Genomic DNA, 16054 nt, shown 5'->3' with positions numbered 1-16054 from the left:
TTAACAACCACTCTTGACTAAATCACATCCAGGGAGATGATCTCATTACAATTTCACACATACAGTATTGAATAGAGATTATTCTGCCTTTATGAAATGGGATTTATATTAAAACATGGCTTTTCTTAGGGGGCATACTTTCTTTCAAACCAGCATGGACAGTCCCTGACACATGCCATGGAAGAGCAGCGACCGCATGCCTCATGCCAAATGCGCTTGGATTCCCTTGGTGGACTCGTGTTGGGTATGGATCATGCCCTACTATCTCACTGACTCTCACAGTAGAGCCACAGAAAGCTCCAAGGTGGGGGTCACACCAGTGTTTAAGGCCTTTTCTCCATGATCCCTGCCTTTGGCCCCAGGAACAATCACAGATATGCCCTTTGAACAGGCTGTGGCTGGAGGTGGCTTTGAGTTGAATGGAAAGGGGTGAGCTTAATGCTGGAAGTGGGAGCAGCAGTTCTTCCCATCCTCTTTATTTCCTGCCTTGTTTCTCCTCTCAGCCCTCCTTTCACCTGTTTCGATCAAGTACCTTCATTCTGAGGTTTACTCACTTACTCATTGATTCATCCATTGACCTCTGCTCTGCCCCAGGGAGTAGGGACACAGGAGACATCAGACACACTCTGCTGAGGTGCCCCTTTTAGACCAGCATGCAGTCCTCAGCACATGTGGGTGCTCCATCCCCATTACCTGCATGGCTTGTCTGCCCCACACCCCTGCTGCTGCCTGCCTTCACTCCCTCCTGGCTAGTTCTGTGGTTGTTATTCTTGCCTCATCTCTATAACTTTGCCTTTGGTTCCCATCCACAGGGATTCGCAGTCCTCTTGCCTTCTTGCCCATCACCGGGTCCTGGGGCTTCAGAAATCACAATTTTGTGAGATATATAAATTAACACATGTGGCAAGACTGGAGTGTTTACTCATGCAGTGATTTGGATGACAGCAACAAAGGACTTGTATCCTCTGTTGCTACTCTACTCTTCTTCCCAAACCCTTTCCTCCTGGGGAGGGGCTGATCAGATTTCATCCAATCCTGAAATCATTTTCCAATGCAATACTTCAGATAGCTCCTTTAGGTAAACTTTTGGCTTTCTTAGGCTTGTCCCATCAGCTCTCCCTTCCCCAGCACACCCCCTGGTATGAGAAGAGGCTTACCAGGTGCCTGAGCATCAGGGAGAAGGTGGGTCCATGACCTCTGCTGTTGGATCTTCCCTGAGCTGTTCAGTAGAGCAGACACTGCCCTGCACACTGGATGGGGAGCTGCTAAGGGTTAAGTACTTCCCTGCCCTGACCTTCTGTCTGAACTGGTGATGGAAGTCCATGACTGGGGTGATTCATGATATGGTCTTTCTTTTGGCTTGGTCAGGAATTTGTGGTCCTCCCTGGTTGACCCGACCTCACATCACTGTGTCCTGGTGCTATGGCCTGTTGTGTGACCATCAGGTAGCCTCTTTGTCCCCACTGCAGGACATCTCCTGGTAAGCTTTCCAGCCAACCCCCAGCTAACTTCCGTGTATCATCTTTGACAAATTTGAGCTTACTGATCTTGTGCAGAGCAGCTTGTAGTGCTGACCTCAGGTGCCCTGCCTTCCTAGCCCTGCTGCACATCAGTTTGCTTTCAGATGACCTCTCCAGGTTGTACAGGTTGTGACCTTCCTCTGGGTATATCTGTGAGGTGAGTCCAGCTTGAATTGGGTAAAAGTCTTTCCCTCAACCTCCCTAGAACATCAGGATCAATATGTTACACTCCCTTTCTCCTCTTTTGCCAATTTCCACTACTGCCCACTATCCTTTCAACGTTAGGAATGGGCTGTAGTCTCCCCACTCCTCTGTGTCACGTCTTTCCCTCAGGGCAGCATCCTAGGTCATGGTCTCCCTCACAGGCCAAATACATTTTCTCTGTGCTTAGATAAACTTAGTGTCTAGGTGTGCTTCCTGACAAACCAATAGAAACAGTGGTAAAGAACCAATTGGGATGTGCAACCTCATTCCATATATAAAAATTAGCTCTAAATGGATCAATAACCTAAATAAAAGGGCTAAAATCACAAAACCCTTAAAAGGAAACTTAAGGAAAATCTTTATAATTTTAGATTTGGCAGTAGATCCTTTGACATAACACCAAAGGATGAACAACAAAAGAAAAAATAAATAAATTGGACTTCATCAAAATTAAAACCTCATGTGCAACACAAGACCTATAAAGAAAGAAAATATATGACATACAAAATGGGGGAAATAGTTGCAATTCATATATCTGATAAGGTTTAATATCAAGAATATATAAAGAACCTCTGCAACTCAATAATAAAAAGACAAATGGTCCCATTAAAAGATGGTCAAAAGACTTGTCAACATTTCTCCAAAGAAGATATACAGATTGCCAGTAAGCACATGGAAAGATGCTTCACATCATTAGTCGTTAGGGAAATGTGTGTAAAAACCACAATGAGACACCATTTCTAGAATAAATATTATTTAAAAAATCGGAAAAAATAACCAGTGTTGCAGAGTATGTGGAGAAATAGGAACCCTTGTACATTGCTGGTGGAAATGTAAAATGGTGCAGGCACTGTGGAAAACAGTCTGGTGGTTCCTCAAAAAGTTAAAGGTAGAATTATCATGTGAATCAGCAATGCTACTCCTAGGTACGTACCCAAAGGAATTGAAAACAGGGACTTGAACAGATACTTGTATGCTAATGTGCATAGCTGCATTATTCACAGTAGCCAAAAGGTAGAAACAACCCAAATGTCTATTGGATGGAGAAATAAAAAGTGTTTATACATACAGTGGAATACTATTCAGCCATAAAACAGGGATGAATTTCTGATACATGCTACAACATGGATGAACCTTAAAAACTTTATGCTAATGCCAGGCACAAAAGGACAAATATTGTATAATTCCACTTATTTGAAATATCTATGTTGTGTTTCGATGTTCATTGCAGAGCAAGGATGAGACCACGGAGATGGATGCATAAAAGGAGTACAGAGGGCTACAGCTCATTCAGGCAAATAACAGCCTCACTGTTAACTCCGTGACTGTTTATTTTTGTTTCTTATACAAACAACAGCTGTGAGTAGGAGCACAAAAACAGGCGCACCTTGAGACTTGTTTTGTTACATTCTTTAAGTAAGATAGCCAGCTTTATTTACAGCCCAGTATGCAGAACACCCTGTTCTCAAGCAGTTCAAGGAACTGTTTGCAGTTCCTTCACCTGAGGTACCCACTTTCAGGTCATCCTCAGGTCAAGTTTGTCCTCTTAATTCCTTAACCCTTCATTTCCCCCTTCCTTGAATATTATGAAGCATAACTGAGAAGACAGTGGCTCTAGCAGAATTTATTTGTTGCTGGCGTTTGGTGATTGGCAGACTAAATATAAAAGAAAGAGTATAATGGCAGCATAAGTCCTGTGGTCGATCCCAATAACCCCTTAATATGTTCTACAGGATTTAATTTAGACAACCCTTCCATCATTCCCTTTAAGATTTCAGGGCTTTTAAGTTTTTCTAACTATTGTTCAAAAGTGGTATGAATTTTGGTCCATAAATCAATAATTTGTGCAGTTAAGTTATCATGATTTAGCAAGTGTTTATGTACTCTATCCCAAGGGAATTCAGTTTCATCATACAGTACTGGAGTAATACAATGAGAAGATTAATTCCAATCACGTCGTAAATTTAGTCTATTTTTAACACTTTGTAGTTGGTCACCTAATAACCCCACAGCTTAATTTAGATCCGCTTTTTCAGCTTGTGTTTCAGTGTCAGTTTGTCATTGTGCAGTCCATAGTTGCTCAGACTGTTGATGCCATGTCCGTACAAAATCTGCAGTTTGAATACTCTGATGTAGGGTGACCCCAGTGGCTGCAGCTGTAGCTGTAATGGCTATAAGTCCCATTATTACTGCAATAATCAGACCAATAAATCTTTTTGTTCAATATAATTACTGTTCAGCTATATCTTGTAATAGTCTGATAGCAGTGCTGTCCTGCAAAGGCCATGACATCTGCACTGGCATCCATATTCCAGTGTGAGCTTGTAACAAATAGAGACTTTCAGAGGTCAAATTAATATTTATAGAAGCATTTATACAAGTAAATAAAGAACAGTTAGGGCAAGAAATTTCTCCAGTAGTCTAATTCCAATCAATTTTTCCTTTAAGTATCAAATATGGTATTCTAACACATGCCTGTACATGTGTAAGATTTCTTGTAAATTTTAATGTGTAATTTTCAGATGCATTTGTTATACTAGCAGTCCAAGAGCTCATGGTTGCTAATGCAGCCCCCAATTTCCAAATATGTAGCTGGCTGGGAAACCCTACAATAAATGGATTAATGGATTAGGACTAGAAAACCCTCCACTATGCCATACTATGGATCCATTAGCAATGGTAGAAATAGAGTTATTTTACTTATGCCATCTTAAATCACTTCCTGATCCTTTTGAGTGGGCAGAACCATGAGGGCTCCAATCATTGATGCTTCCATAAGAAGTATTAGCAAGAACCCACTGAAATTCCCCTCTACATCTCACCCAATGAACCCATTCTGACATCTGGGAGAAGGTAGGAACATGGTATTGGGGCAAATCTGGTGGACTAGTTGTTTGATTTGTGAGATTCCCATGAAAACCCTTGGCTGATAAAATAAAAATTTGCCTGACTGAATTATATTCTGTAGAATTTCTCTGAATAGCTAACCATGCTTGGTGTTTGGGTTTTAAACAATGTGCACCAGATCCTATACATATGGGAAGTCAAGTAACCCCTGTAGTGTAATTTGTTACATTCATCCCTTCTTCACTCGGCTTTAAAGGCCCTTGAGTGTCATAAGGGCCTGGCATCCAACCAGTCTCATTTGTATAAACTACTACAGTAATGTCAAACCAAGAATCTCCTCTCATCAAGGGAGGGTTAGCAATATAAGACCAATAAGTGTACATTTTCAGTGCAGCAGAGATTTACCTGTACAGAAACCACAGCAAGCATAGCTAGAAATAAAGATGAAGCCATCAAGGGAACTCCCTGACATTTAACCATCTGTTCACCTTCTTGGGTAGGCTTTTTCAGCTGCCCCCAAGTAGGTGGAGAAGCTCTAGTTGTTTGAGGCAATGGAAATCGAAATGTGCCCCTTTTTGCCATTCCATGCTGAAGATCTACCATTGGTCCCTCTTGCTCTCTTTTCTGAGCCATGTGTTAGCTTCACTCATTTATCTGGGACCTACAACTTTTTTGTTCCTGTGGAAATATAAGCATAGCCTTGTCCCCAGCGAATGACAGTAGCTGGAGTCCAAGTATTGGTTAGCACATCAAAATATAAGATCGGTTGTTGTAAATTTTTAGGTTTTTCTCTTACCCCGTGTGGTAGTTAGATTCAGTTGTCAACTTGGCCAGGGGAAGGCACCTAGTTCTGTTGCTGTGGACTTGAGCCAGTTGTATGTGAACCTCATCTGTTGCTAATTACATCTGCAGTCTGCTAGGAGGCATGTCTGCTGCAATGAGTGACGATTGACTTAATTGGCTGGTGCTTAAACGTGAGAGCACAGCATAGCACAACCTAAGCAGCTCGGCATTCCTCATCTCAGCACTTGCAACTCAGCCCAGGCCTCTGGAGATGCAGAAAGAAGTCACCTCAGGGAAAGTTGTTGGAACCCAGGGGCCTGGAGAGAAGGCCAGCAAAGACCATCCTGTGCCTTCCCACATAAGAAAGACCCTCAGTGGAAAGTTAGCTGTCTTTCCTCTGAAGAACTAACAAAATAAATCCCCTTTTATTAAAAGCCAATCCATCTCTGGTGTGTTGCATTCTGGCAGCTAGCAAACTAGAACACCCAGTGTCATTGTGCAGGTGTTAAGGTATCAGTATTTTTTGTGAGAAAATTTAATGTAAAAAGAGTGTTCAGCAATCTTTTCCTAGGAGAGTCTAACATATCTCCCCCTTTTTGTTTAATCAACATTTTTTTAGAGTATGATTTTGTCTTTTAATTATGGCTTGGCCAGTACTATTATAAGGAATTCCAGTAATATGAGTGACATTGTATGTATTTTAAAAAGTTTGGAACTTCCGAGATAAATATGCAGGGCCATTGTCGGTTTTGACAGTATGAGGTTTACCGAGTACTGCAAAGGCTTCTAAAAGATGGGCAATAGCAGCATCAGCCTTTTCTGAAGTTAATGTGGTAGCCCAGGAATACTGAGAATATGTATCAACATTGTGATGTACATATTTCTGTTTTCCAAATTTAAGAACAATGGTAACATCCATTTGCCAAATATCATTGAGCTGATCCCCTTGAGGATTAACTCCAGCAGGGAGAAAGTCAGTATAATTTGCTGGCAAGTGACACATGAATGAACAATGTGTCTGGCTTGTGCTCAAGTAATATTGTGAGAAGCTCATAGAGAATGAACAGTGGTGTGATATAAAGTGTGTTCTTCAGAAGCTGATTGCACAGATCCTACAAGAGTGTCAATATGAGAGCTACCTGCCATCAGCAGTCCAGAGAGGTTTGTATGGACCCTAATATGAGTAATAAAGACAGAATGAGTCCACTTTCACATTAAATATTGCAGTTGAGCAAAAAGAATAGTTAATTCTTCTGTAGAAAATGGTAACATCACTGTCTTGATCATTTGAACAGTATAAGCAGTATACTGAGAATCTGTAACATTGTTGATGGGACAAGAATTAACATCAGTTAATAAGAGGATAACAGCAAATAATTCTGCTTTTTGAACTGAATCATAAGAGCTTTGTACCACACGGCAATGGACAAAATTAGAATAACCAGCGATCCCTGTTTTATTGGCATCTGTAAAATAAGTATCAGCATCAGGAATTGGTTGGGGAGAAATGGTTTTTGGTAATATCCATTGAGTTAGCTTTAAGAACTGTAATAATTTATTCTTTGAATATATGCTATGAATTTTTCCAATATAATCACTGAGAGAATTTTGCCATTGTTCATTAAATGTCCAGTGTTGAGTGATTTCTTTTGTGGAAAATGGCACAATTATGGTTTCAGGATCTTGGCCATATAATTTTCATAAACGTACATGCCCTTTGACAATGATTTGAGTTTTTGATTTAAATAAGTGTCCATATTTTTTTTTACTTGTTTGTTAGGTAAAAATAACCATTCAATAATATTCTCATCCTGCAATAGCAAGCCAGTAGGAGAATGGGGTATGTGAAAGACAACAAGAGTTAAATTAGTATAATCACGTGGTGACAGACTGCCCTCTTATGGTGGCAGCTAATAAATTAGCATTAAAATTGCCAGACCCCACATCTCTACAGACTCTAATATAATCCTCAATAGTCCCTCCCTTTTGTTTCAATGGTAATAAGGCTTTCTGGCAGTCTGCATTAGCATTCTTGAAGCCTAAGTTGAGTAACAAAATACTCTGGGTTTCGGTACTCTCTATAACTTTGCGAATGGCATCATGCAATTGGGCAAGAAAATCAGTATAAGGCTCACTGGGACCTTGTAAAATTTTTGTAAAGGGTTTTTCAACCTGACCAGAGGCTTGCAACTTCTGCCATGCATGCAGACAGATGTTGTGGATTTGAGCTAAAGCATCATCACCTAACTGACATTGATTCTGCAAAGTTGCTACTCCTCCAGTACTAGTCAATTGCTTAAAAGTAGCACCAGGGGGATTGCAAGTTGCATTCGTCTGACTCACTCATTCAGCTTCATCTCACCACTATGACTTAAATTGCAAATATTGTCCTGGATCTAAAACAGTCTTAGCCAGTGTTTCCCCATTTTGAGGAATTAAAAGCTTATCATTACCATATGTGCCAAGCAAACCATAGACATAGGGAGAATTAGGACCATAGTTAGTCACAGAAGTTTTTAACAATTTCAGAAATTGAAAATCAATGTTCTGATGTGCAACTTGAACAAAGCCTTGAGGAAACTGAGCATTAGGGGGTTGTTGCACCCATTGAATTGGAAAAACAGACAATGGTGAAAAGACAGGGTCAGGCTCCACTAAAACATTCGAGGAGCTATCTGCATCTAAGAGAATCTTGTAAATCAGAAGACAAAGGAAAATGAAACTTATGCCCCATGGAGTTTGTTTGAAAAGGAGAAACATAAGGAGCATCAGGATGTGGCGCAGACAGCTCAAGCTGAACAGGGAAAGCAACAGAAGGACGTAAAAGTAGAGACTGCAATTGTGAAAGCAACGTAAAAAGCTGTGACATATCAGAACCAGCAGGCTCCTTAGACTGTTTAAGAGGCTTTAAGTTGGGATAAAGTTTAGGAAAATCTGGCTCTGGCAATTTAGGAGATTATTCTTCAGTTTCACCCGGAGCCTCTTCCTCTGAGCTATGGAGGTTTGACAGGGATAGGATTCCCATAAGCATGGGAAGAACCACACTGCTCATGGATTAAAGAATGAGTTTCGGAATCAGATTGAAAAGGCTGCAAAGCTAATACCACCAAATTATATGCATCCCAAACCTCTGCACTGATAGGATCAAACTGCCTGATGGGCTCTATGCAATGCCTTGCCAACTTCTCTCCAAACTTTCAGATTCAATTGATAGCTGGTACAAACCAATAACAATGTTTAGTAACTTGGGCCAATAAGTCCCTAAGAACATGTTCTTTCATTTTCACTCCCAAGCTACACAGCAAATATTTCAAGACAACAACATAATCATCAACCAAAGAAGAGGAATTTCCCATGACTCTGACTCCAAAGTTTCCTGAAAGATTTGCATACTACCGTGCAATCCAATTTCCCTTTCAGTCCAGCTCATTCCCAGTACTCACCCCGAGCCCCATGTTGGGCACCACATGTTGTGTTTCGATGTTCACTACAGAGCAAGGATGAGACCACGAGATGGATGCATAAAAGGAGAACAGAGGGCTACTGCTCGCTCAGGCAAATAGCCACCTCCCTGTTAACTCCATGGCCTTTTATTTTAGTTTCTTATACAAACAACAGCTGTGAGTATGTGCATAAAAACAGGTGCACCTTGGGACTTCTTTTGCTACATTCTTTAAGCAAGATAGCCAGCCTGTGATAGCCAGTTTTATTTATAGCCAAGTATACAGAACTCCCTATTCTTAAGCAGTTCCTTCACCCGAGGTAACCCGCTTGGAGGTCATCTTCAGGTCAAGTTTGTCTTTCTCTTAATTCCTTAACCCTTCAGGTGGTGTGTTTACAATCTTTCAAGTGTAATCACTTACTGCAATCCTTTAAGAGGGAACCACTTTGGAAAAACTTCAGGGCCCCACAGAACGAGACGTTTGGTGATAAAGAAAGTGCACATGGGAAGCTGTTTGAAGAATCTTGGAGAAAAGGCTAATAGACATCACCATGTGCATTCCAGCTGAAAGAGAAGCCCCCAACATCATTGACCCTTTCTTAAGTGAAGCTATCTTTTCCTGGATGCCTTAATTTAGACATTTTTTATGGCCATAGAACTATAAACCTTCAACCTAATGAATTCTCTTTAAAAAGGCCTTTCCATTTCTGGTAAATTGCATTTGGGCAGTTCTAGAAAACCAAGCAATTAACATACATGCTTTTAAAATAATATGAATTAATTCAGTCATACGAATAATCTGTGAATTGGAAATTTTTAAAATGTCATTTTCTCTATTTTGCAAAAAAAAAGCATATATTATAAATTGCTGGTTAGAGCAGGGGAATAGCACAGATATTAGTAGTGACTGATGATATATTTGCAGCCTTGGGGGACAGACATAATCTGGAATCTACCACAATATGATATGTGTTATCCTTTGAACAAGTAACCGCATTAGAAGTCACCCAATACAGAGGAATTTTCAGACATGTGCAGAGAAGTTCTCATGCTCAGAGGTAGCTACTTTAGAATTCTATACCAGTCTGAGAACATTGATATCACATTGGGATAGATATGCTGGGAAAGATTTAAATTAATGCTTACATTTAAACATGTATATTCATTGTATTAAAAAAATTAAGGAGTAAGACACATTCTATCCAGTAGTTGTAATGTCACATTTATTTCTCAGTTTATCAGCTTCTGAATTTTCCATTAAATTCCAAATCACTCATATCTGAGGCCCAGAAAGATATGGGTTCAATTTGTTGAGCTTAAAATTCAGTCTAAAGTAAATAGAACTTTTCCCTTATATGTCTGTATTCTGTCCCAAAGCTTCCCACCTATTCGTACAACATTGATATAAGACTTAAATTTGGGTTTTCTTTAAACTTTCACTGAAGAGTGCTGATATTGCATCCAAATGCCACCTTGAAGCCTATCCCTGCTTACAACACCAGGCTTAACACTGTTGTCATTGCATGCCTGGGTGTGAAACCTTTCCCATGAAGAATAAAGAATGGAGCCACGTCCTGATTCTGGTTGATCTCTGATTTTCTGTGGGTCTTCTCTTAGCTTCTCCTGAGATTTTCTCTAAGCTCTATGACCATTTTCCATGTGTCTTAGTTTGGTCATGTTTTTATAAATGGAATTTCTTAAGTTAAAAGTTTACAATTTTAAGGCCATAAAAATATCCAAAGTAAGGCATCTAGAGAAAGATAATTTGACTCGAGATATTCCAATGGGTCCAGAACACCTCTGTCCGCTGGGAAAGCATGTGGTGGCCCCATGGTTTTTGGTTTCAAGCAGTTTTCCTGGGGGGTGTTTTCCTTCTGCATCTCCAAAGGTCTCTGGCTGCATTGGTGCTGAAATGGTTCCCTCTTAAAGAACTCCATTAAACAACCCAACTTGCTTCCAACATAAGAGTAATGGCTATCTATGAGAGCTATCCTTAGTATTTTACATGTTTTCTTATTGTAGTTACAAGTGCATAATGCAAAATTTTCCATTCTAACCATTTTAAAGTGTACAATTCAATAATGCTAAACATATTTATAATGTGCAACCATCACCATGTTTCCAGATCATTTTCTTCATCTTTGATTGATTTTATGCTGTGTATTCATAGTATTGTATTTTACAAGAATATATAAAATAAATGAGAAATACATTATAAGTTAGTAAAGACAATGGATATAAGTTTAAAATATAAGCATAAATATGGCAGGGGGTGCAAGGGTAGTTCAGTGGTAGAATTCTCACCTGCCATGTGGGAGACCTGGGATTGATTCCTGGTCCATGCACTTCCCAAAACAAACAAAAAGAAAAAACAAACAAAATATTCAAAAAATGGTGCTGCCATAATGGGATACTCACATGGAGAGAGAATGAAATGTGTCCTCGCCATATAGCATACAGAAGAAAACAGATATGGTGCAAAGATATTTTATTTTGAACAGAATAGCAATTAAATTAATATTGTTCAATGAATATATTGAATTCTAATTACACTAGCAACAATGTTCCTTTCTGATTCATAATGCTTCCCTTTCTCATCTAGGCAGCAGGCTACAAGTCATATTAATGTCTGTGTGTATAAATCAGAGTCAGGAACCTGACAGTGAATCCTCAGGGCCAAGTTGATCACTCACATCCATGAATATGGATGAATGTTCTCCACATTGAGGAATGTGGACTTGTGTAGCAATCACTGCATGAGCAGATAGAGATTGCATCACTCAGGGATGGGTCTAGTTCAGTATTCAACAGAAACTCCATAGATGAGGATTTCAAGTCAGTGAAGACTGTAGAAAAAAGTGACTATATACACCAACTCCAGGCACACCAGCAAAGTTTGGAATGTGGGAAGCAGATTAATAATTAATATGAGAGATAGATTGAAGTCTATTTCAGTGATGTTGAATTTTGGATAAGGGTGGCAAATTGTGATAATAACTGAGTGAAGGAACTCATAATAGATGTTAAGCTAACATAATATACACAGCCACTCACACACACAAATGCACATATTTCCAGAGTAAAAATCTTCTACCAAAAACATTGTGTATTAGGATCAAACTAGTTGCTATAATATAAAAAAATTAGTGGCTAAACCCAGGTAAACAAAATTTAACTCCTATACAAATAACAACCAAATGAGAGCAGTTTCCTTGTCAATGACCCAGGCACCTACACTCCTTCCACAAGGAGGTCCCACCATGGTCAGCACTTGTCCTTCAAGCTTGCTAGTGGTAGGAGGGAAAACACATCAACTTAGAGTGCTGTCTATGGTATTAAATAATGTGGCCATGCCCAACTGCATGGGAGGCAGGATTGTAAAGCAAGTTTATTTACAGGGCAAATACAAAAACTGTCAGTTTCTGTTAAAGTGCAATCAGCAATCAAGAACGGGTTTAGAACATTCATTTTGAGTGCATGAGGTGTGCTGGTGTACATATAATAAACAACATAAGATTAGTAAATAGTTTACAGTAAATGACTTACATCTTGTATGCCCTTTGTGATTCTCACCCTGAGGTGAAGATATGAATGTTATTGATGCACCACTAAATTTGAGAATTCTTAATAAAAAACTGAAAACATGTTTCAATGGGGAGGTTTTGAAACTTATATGGAGAAAGTATGATAATGAATGAAGTTATAGCTCATTATTGGTGAATTATTCCCTATTGCCTTTCAGTTGAAGCAGTTGAATTTAGTTGGAGACAGGAAAGAATGGACAAGAGGAATGGATTTTATTCTCCTTGGGCTGTTCCCTGGCATGAGGCATGCTGACATCCTCATTGGTAAGATCATCGTCATCTATGTTGCTGCTCTCCCAGGGAATTCCACACTGATCCTTCTCATCCTCGTGGATTCCAAGCTCCACACACCCATGTACTTCCTTCTCAGCCAGCTTTCCCTCATTGACCTGCTCCTCATCTCCTCCACTGTCCCTAGGATGGCCAATGACTTCTGCTCAGGGAAGAGAAATATTTCAAATGCAGCCTGTGGGATGCAGATGTTTCTCTTTCTGATTCTGGGGGGAGCTGAGTGCATTCTCCTAACTCTCATGGCCTGGGATTGCTATTTGGCCATCTGCCATCCACTGAGATACCCAGTCATTATGAGCCAGAGGGTCTGCCAGATGTTTTCATGTGGCCCTGGGCTGGGGGTGCCCTAAATGCTCTAGTCCACACTGCATACACCATACACTTACCTAAGTGTGGCCACAAGGTGATAGAACATTTCTTCTGTGAAGTCGTGGCTATCTTGAGACTCTCCTGTGAGGATACTTCTGCATGTAAGTTGACAATACTTGTGATGGGCATTGTGCTACTTCTTATACCCCTTACTGCCATCTGTTCCTCCTACACCATAATCTTATTTACTGTTCTTCACATGAATTCCCCCAATGGAAGAAACAAAGCTCTGGTCACTTGCTCCTCCCACCTGATGCTTGTGGGGCTCTTTTATGGCCCAACCATCTTCACTTATATGAGTCCTGGTTCCTCACATAGCCCCAGTCAGAACAAGGCTGTATCAGTGTTCCTTTTAACCATTACCCCTACATTGAACCTCTTTATTTATAGCCTGAAAAATAAGGATGTTTGGGGTGGCATTGAAGAATATATTAGGAAAGTATCTCTTCTTAAAGTGAAAGTCCCAGTGTTTGTATTTCACAATGTCTAATTAATATTGTATAATGTTTGACAAATCAATAAATACCAGTGATCTTTCTGTTCTTTTCTCTACATATTTGTCTTCTAATATGATTTGAGTCCATATGGTTTGTGGTCTATACAAATATAAGTTTTATTAAATAAAATGAAATTTCATATTCTACGGTCTGAACTGATTTTTAAAGTATTTGTTACCTTTTTTTTAAATCTTTCTTTAAATGTGCTTAGTCTGAGTTTAAAAGTCTGAGAACTCGATGAATCCCAGAGTGATTCAATCAGTAAGTGGAAAAGTATTTGCAAAGCCCCCTTTGGGGAATGGTGAGAGTGGGGAGAAATTCAACTTCCCCAAGTTGAATTCTTGATATTCTCACAAGCAGTGTGGACAACCAAAGCTATAGGCTGAGCCCCCAGTCTTGGGGTTTGTTCATATGAAACTTTAACCCCACAAAGGAAAGGTCAAGTCTACTTAAAATTTAGGCTAAGAGTTGCCCCCAAGAGAGCCTCTTTTGTTGCTCAGATGTGACCTCTCTCTCCAGCCAACATGATGAGCAGTCTCACCACCCTCCCCCTCTCTGCATGGTACATGACTCCCAAGGGTGTGGACCTTCCTGGCAACATGGGACAGAGATCCTGGAATGAGCTGAGGCTCAGCATCAAGGGATTGAGAAAAACCCTAGAATGAGCTGAGAATTAACATCAAGGGATTGAGAGAACCTTCTCGACCAAAAGGGGAAGAGTGAAATAAGACTAAGTGTCAATGGCTGAGAGATTCCAAACAGAGTCGAGAGGTTATCCTGGAGGTTATTCTTATGCATTGAGTAAATATCACCTTGTTGTTCAAGATGTAGTGGAGAGACTGGAGGGAACTGCCTGAAAATGTAGATCTGTGTTCCAGTAGCCATGTTTCTTGATGATGACTGAACAATGATATAGCTTTCACAATGAAACTCTGTGAATGTGAAAACCTTGTGTCTGATGCTCCTTTTAGCTACTCCTTTTAGCAACAGAAGAGTAGAACATATGTAATAAAAATAAATAATAGGGGTAACAAATGTTAAAATAAATTTAGTTTGAAATGCTAGTGGTAAATGAAAGCGAGGGGTAGGGGGTATGGTATGTATAATCTTTTTTTCTCTATTATTTTATTTCTTTTTCTGTTGTCTTTTTATTTCTTTTTATAAATCGGTGCAAATGTTCTAAGAAATGATGAATATGCAACTATGTGATATTAAGAATTAATGATTATATATATAGAATGGAATGATATGTTAATGCTTTTGTTAGTTTTGTTGTTAATTTTTTTAATTAATAAAAAAAAAATTCTGGGAGCTGGGCAGTGCAATGTTGGCTCAGTGGCAAGAATTCTCACCTGCCAAGTTGGAGACCTAGGTTCAATTCCCAGAGCCTGCCCATGCCAAACAAAAAGTCTGGGATCGATGGAATTTACTTTCCATTGTTTCTTTCTTCCCAGTAGATTTATTTTGAAAAGAGAATGTGAAAATTACTTTGCAGAAGATTAATAAAATATACTGATGGGAATTATCATGTTAAAATATATTATCTCAGCTAATAACTATTCACCCATGATTTTTGTACTGGAAAACAATACAATGGAGACATTTTAAAAATATGTTAATCTCAGCACACAATTATATCAGTACTTATTAGTCAAATGACCAATAGTTTCAATATACAGCATGAACTATTTGTATAAGTCATCTTACACTTGCTTCCTCTTCCAAGGTTTTTATAAAGGCAAAAACCCATGAGGGCAGAAGGATGGATATCTTATGGAACTGGAGCTAGGTGAACAGTTGGTCCACTGTTAGAGTGGGTACAATAATTAGAAGAGGCCTCATTTCTGAGTCAATCATTACATTCCTTGGTGACCACAATTTATGCAGGTTGCTCTAATATAATGACTGTGTATGAGAGGGATGCTATTTGTCCACAGCACTATTTTGTAAGACATAAGACACCTTTGGAATGTGAATTTGGCTTTGGAATCTCCATCTTCTGGCCAAAACATTCTGAGTACATCACTGCAGTTTGGAACTCTTCTATTCTCCTTCCTTTCTCATTAACTTGTGTTAAACCAGCACTGAAGTCACTTGTATCTTCTGGATATGTCTCTTTTTTCCCTTATTAGAGTCCAAAACCCCAATAAATCTCTTACATGTATAATCTTATCTTGTCTGCTTCTCAGAGGGCCTGTATTAAAACAAGTACTACCTCCAACAAAATAGAATTATGACATCTGTGAATCTGAGGCAAGCATACTCACCAGGTAGGTGAAGATGACAACATGCCAACTGGCAGTAGGTGCATGGATAGACCCTGACAAATGGTAGCAGCCTAATTGATAAAGATTTTACTCCTGTTGCCCATAAAAATATCTCAGTAGAAGAACACAATTGCATGTAATAATTCAGATATTTGAATTGTATGGTGGGGAATGTTTACAAAGGAAAACACCACATGTAGGTGGTTACTTCTAAATCATATTGATTCCTCAAAGAAAGATAATGAAAGAC

General features: G+C 39.4%; 1 protein-coding gene and 1 pseudogene across 4 annotated transcripts in view; both read left to right on the top strand.

Annotated features, from left to right (window-relative positions):
* The window catches only part of LOC143688443 (cilia- and flagella-associated protein 161-like), an 80809-nt gene that overhangs the window by 27095 nt on the left and 37660 nt on the right, over positions 1 to 16054 (top strand). Inside the window, exon 5 of one of the 3 annotated variants that reach the window (XM_077166344.1) lies at positions 130 to 1351. The exons of the other annotated variants lie outside the window; for them this stretch is intronic. Within the exon in view, the coding sequence (XP_077022459.1) occupies positions 130 to 273 (144 nt within the window). The 3' untranslated portion in view covers positions 274 to 1351. Of the gene's footprint in view, positions 1 to 129; positions 1352 to 16054 lie in introns of those variants that run through there. 3 annotated transcript variants of the gene reach the window in all.
* On the top strand, positions 1402 to 14692 carry LOC143688441 (olfactory receptor 2L3-like; annotated as a pseudogene). The gene is made up of 2 exons (XR_013178004.1): positions 1402 to 1480; positions 12539 to 14692. The product of XR_013178004.1 is annotated as an olfactory receptor 2L3-like (transcript).

The sequence above is a fragment of the Tamandua tetradactyla genome, chromosome 6, assembly GCF_023851605.1.
Source record: "Tamandua tetradactyla isolate mTamTet1 chromosome 6, mTamTet1.pri, whole genome shotgun sequence".
Lineage (NCBI taxonomy): Eukaryota > Metazoa > Chordata > Mammalia > Pilosa > Myrmecophagidae > Tamandua > Tamandua tetradactyla.
Note: the sequence above shows the minus strand (reverse complement) of the source record. Positions and strands in the feature narration are given on the sequence as shown.